Below are 3479 nucleotides of genomic sequence, written 5' to 3' on the forward strand. Positions count from 1 at the left end.
TAAATATATAAAACAATTTTCACCAATACCACTGTGAAATATTTTCAAAATGACCGCCATACACACCAGCCAATCAGACGCTCCGCTGGTGCTGATATGTAGTATAACTCCGCCCACACCTGAGACAAACATTCCAGATAAAATGAGGGTAAACTTAGGTGTCGAAAACAAAATATATTACCTTATAATATTTAAATTTAATGAATACACCTTTTCGTTTGACTGATAGTAGCTTATTGCCTATTAAATATACATAATCTCAAAGCAAAAGAAGGTAATCTATTACTAATTAAAAATATATCAGCAATATTGGACTGTGAACGAACATTCTCAAGCATTCTAGCGATACCAGTTCGTTCAGGAACCCGCAACAGTGTGTATAACTTCGTAGGCTCTCACCGGCTAGCTTCAGTTGTAAGCGAGAGAGAGTACGTGCAAGACGAGAGAGGTATAGCCCAAACAGTTGCCCATACGTGTTTCATCTCGACTTGTTGATTCCCACATAGGAAGCAACCATGGGCAAGGATTATTACAAGATCCTTGGGATCTCCAAGGGTGCCTCCGATGAAGATATCAAGAAAGCCTACAGAAAAATGGCACTTAAGTACCACCCGGACAAAAACAAGTCTTCTGATGCAGAGGAGAAATTTAAATCTGTAGCAGAAGCTTATGAGGTTCTGAGTGATAAGAAGAAGCGGGACATATACGATCAGTACGGCGAGGAAGGCCTTAAGGGAGGAATACCTGGCGGTGGTGGTGGTGGTGACGGCACTCACTTCACATACACCTTCTCCGGCGACCCGCGAGCAACCTTCCAACAGTTTTTCGGAACCAATGATCCATTCGCCAATTTCTTCAATATGGGTGTGGATGGTCACGGTCCACATGGTGTCTTTGAAGAAATGGATGTTGAAGACGACCCATTCATCACTATGATGGGTGGTGGCCCCCATCGCATGGGTGGTGGCACACGACGAGCATTTAGCTTTAACCCTCACGATGCAACTAGGCCACAAGGAGGCAAGACTCGTAACCAGGACCCAGCTGTGACCAGGGACCTGTACGTCACGTTAGAGGAAGTTGCGAAGGGCGTTACCAAGAAGATGAAAATTACTCGCAATGTCGCAGCAAGTGACGGACGAACAACCCGGCGAGAAGAGAAGATTTTGACAATCGACGTGAAACCTGGTTGGAAGGAAGGCACGAAGATCACCTTCGAGCGCGAGGGCGACCAGTCACCTGGTAAAATTCCTGCAGATATTATCTTCGTCATCAGAGATAAGCCACATCAGCACTTCAAGCGTGACGGTGCCAACCTTCAGTACACGGCAAAACTGACTCTACGCGACGCTTTGTGTGGTACTCGGGTGGCTGTGCCCACCCTGGACGGTCAGAGGGTCACCTTAAACTTCAGCAGCGAGGTGGTGCGACCACAGACCACAAAACGTCTGCAAGGATATGGCTTACCCTACCCTAAGGACCCGACCCGGAAAGGCGACATTATCGTCCATTTTGACATTCAGTTCCCATCCTCTCTGACGGAAAGTGCCAAGGAAATTCTCTCTGAAGTTCTTCCATTGTAAGTTTATTCTGACAGTAAACATTATGCGTGCAAGGATTATCATATCAGCATGTACTGTGACCTAATATTACCGACAGGACCATAAAACAAAGGATATCAATCTAGCAAACAGCTCCTGAATATGAGGAGCGTGAAGGAAATGGAGATTTATTATTTGATATACCTCTATTTTTTTGTGTTTCACAAGGTGAAGTTTCTCGTGAGAATCGCCTAGCTTGCCTTGTGCCTTTTACACAGAACACTGATTTACATTCTAAATACTAGACGTTCTTGTAACTCGATTGTATTTCTTTATAAAAGTGGAAATCGTCAAGCGAGGTGATGTGTAAGCCATGTTAGCCAGCTGGGGCGGGCGGCGATACCTGTGAGATGATGTCACCTGCTGGAGATAGCAGGCGCCTTCAGCTGGTGGACGTGATGTCATGTGCAAGAGGCGCACAACCAAGCGCCCCCCATCCCACCTCCCAAGTTTATTTGGTTCCATTTATTTATTGTATATAGTTTAGATTTACACGTTGTGCTTCAACGTCATTAGTTGTTGCATTGCTATAGCTCTTGTACCAAGAGTGATCAAACAGGCATAAATCTGAGTAGTAGTGTTTGCTTTGCTAGTTTTCATTTAGTTTCATCCATTCATGTTGCAGAAATCTTTTGTTCCATTTGTAAATAATCGTTGTATAAGAATGAATCGAACTTGTTTTGTACAAAAGGAAATTACTTAACATATGACACCAAAGAATCGCTTATATCACTTGTTGGTGTAAGTAAAATAAAGCTATATTTTATATTTATGATTTTTGTATCAATCCTTCATTCAATAGTAATGATCGTCAAATAGTTTATCTAAAAATGTGTTTTTAATTTGTATAGCTCTAAATTGGGGAAACAATCATACTGATACAAGACTACGGAGGAAACTAATGTTTATCATGACTAACCCATTGGAAAATAGTGTATATTGAATGTGTATAGGCTATCTTGGACATTGGTTTAATGTCTCTTAGTAAAAAGTTCGAAATTGATTAAAAAGCTACACATTTCAAATCTTTAATAAATATGCAGTTAGGATGTGGCTTCACCAACTTAAAAGGTAAATAGAGGACAGGCCGTCCACATTCCACATGAATAGGTCACTGGTGTCTTGCCAAGTGTAGGTTGTAGTGCTCTGGCAACTATATTGAAAGTATGTTGATATACCACTGCAAAACACCTTGGAAACACCAATATGAATTGATTTGCAGAAAAAGGACAGTCGTTTGGATAAAACACTTAAACGGAAGCCTTGTAGATTGCTAGCTACGTGGGTGAACCCCACCCTCTGCCTCACCATATATGGCAACACTTCTGTTGCCAACTATTGGATTCGTCGTAAATGCCAGACGGTAATAAAAGGTTAATTGCTTAACTTGGATATAAATGTTTTGACAAATTGAAACTTCTTGAAAAGCAATGCTTTTAAATGCGAAAGTTGAATAATAGTCTGAATTATTATGCTAGCGTGTTTTTGCTAGACTATTTCTATTCTAGCCTACGAATTGGGGATTATACCTAAATGTCCAAACATCATCATTCTGCAACTCTTTGGGCACAATTTCTAAGTGACGTTTAGTTCGGCGACGATCATAGATATCTGCTAATTCAACGTTGACGTTAGTTCGGCGTTGAACCAACGCCATTCTTGTATACGGTGCCCCATGCAGAGTTCCAACTTATTCAGAATGATTGGCTAGAAGCAATTCTGACAGTTGGATTGATTGCAATAAACATTTGAACTTGTCATTCTTTAGCGTAATGTATTGTGATTTACAGCGCGCACATAAACTCCCTCCGAAATCTCAGGAAGCACATAAAGAAAGGAAAGGTGCAACGGCATGCTGCCATTGCACCTTTAACAGTT

General features: G+C 41.5%; 1 protein-coding gene across 1 annotated transcript; it reads left to right on the forward strand.

Moving 5' to 3' along the window:
- The first annotated feature begins 351 nt into the window (after positions 1-351).
- LOC123761313 (dnaJ protein homolog 1) lies at positions 352-2369 on the forward strand. Its single transcript, XM_045747256.2, has 2 exons — positions 352-1579; positions 1883-2369. Exons 1-2 carry the CDS (start codon positions 516-518, stop codon positions 1902-1904), a joined length of 1086 nt encoding a protein of 361 aa, XP_045603212.1. The 5' UTR covers positions 352-515; the 3' UTR covers positions 1905-2369.
- The last annotated feature ends 1110 nt before the right edge of the window (positions 2370-3479 follow it).

This window comes from Procambarus clarkii, chromosome 7, assembly GCF_040958095.1.
Source record: "Procambarus clarkii isolate CNS0578487 chromosome 7, FALCON_Pclarkii_2.0, whole genome shotgun sequence".
NCBI lineage: Eukaryota > Metazoa > Arthropoda > Malacostraca > Decapoda > Cambaridae > Procambarus > Procambarus clarkii.

Coding starts and splice junctions, on each gene's coding strand:
- LOC123761313 (XM_045747256.2), top strand. CDS start 516: ATGGGCAAGGATTATTACAAGATCCTTGGGATCTCCAAGGGTGCCTCC. Junction 1,580..1,882: donor CTCTCTGAAGTTCTTCCATT/GTAAGTTTATTC, acceptor TCTTTATAAAAG/TGGAAATCGTCAAGCGAGGT.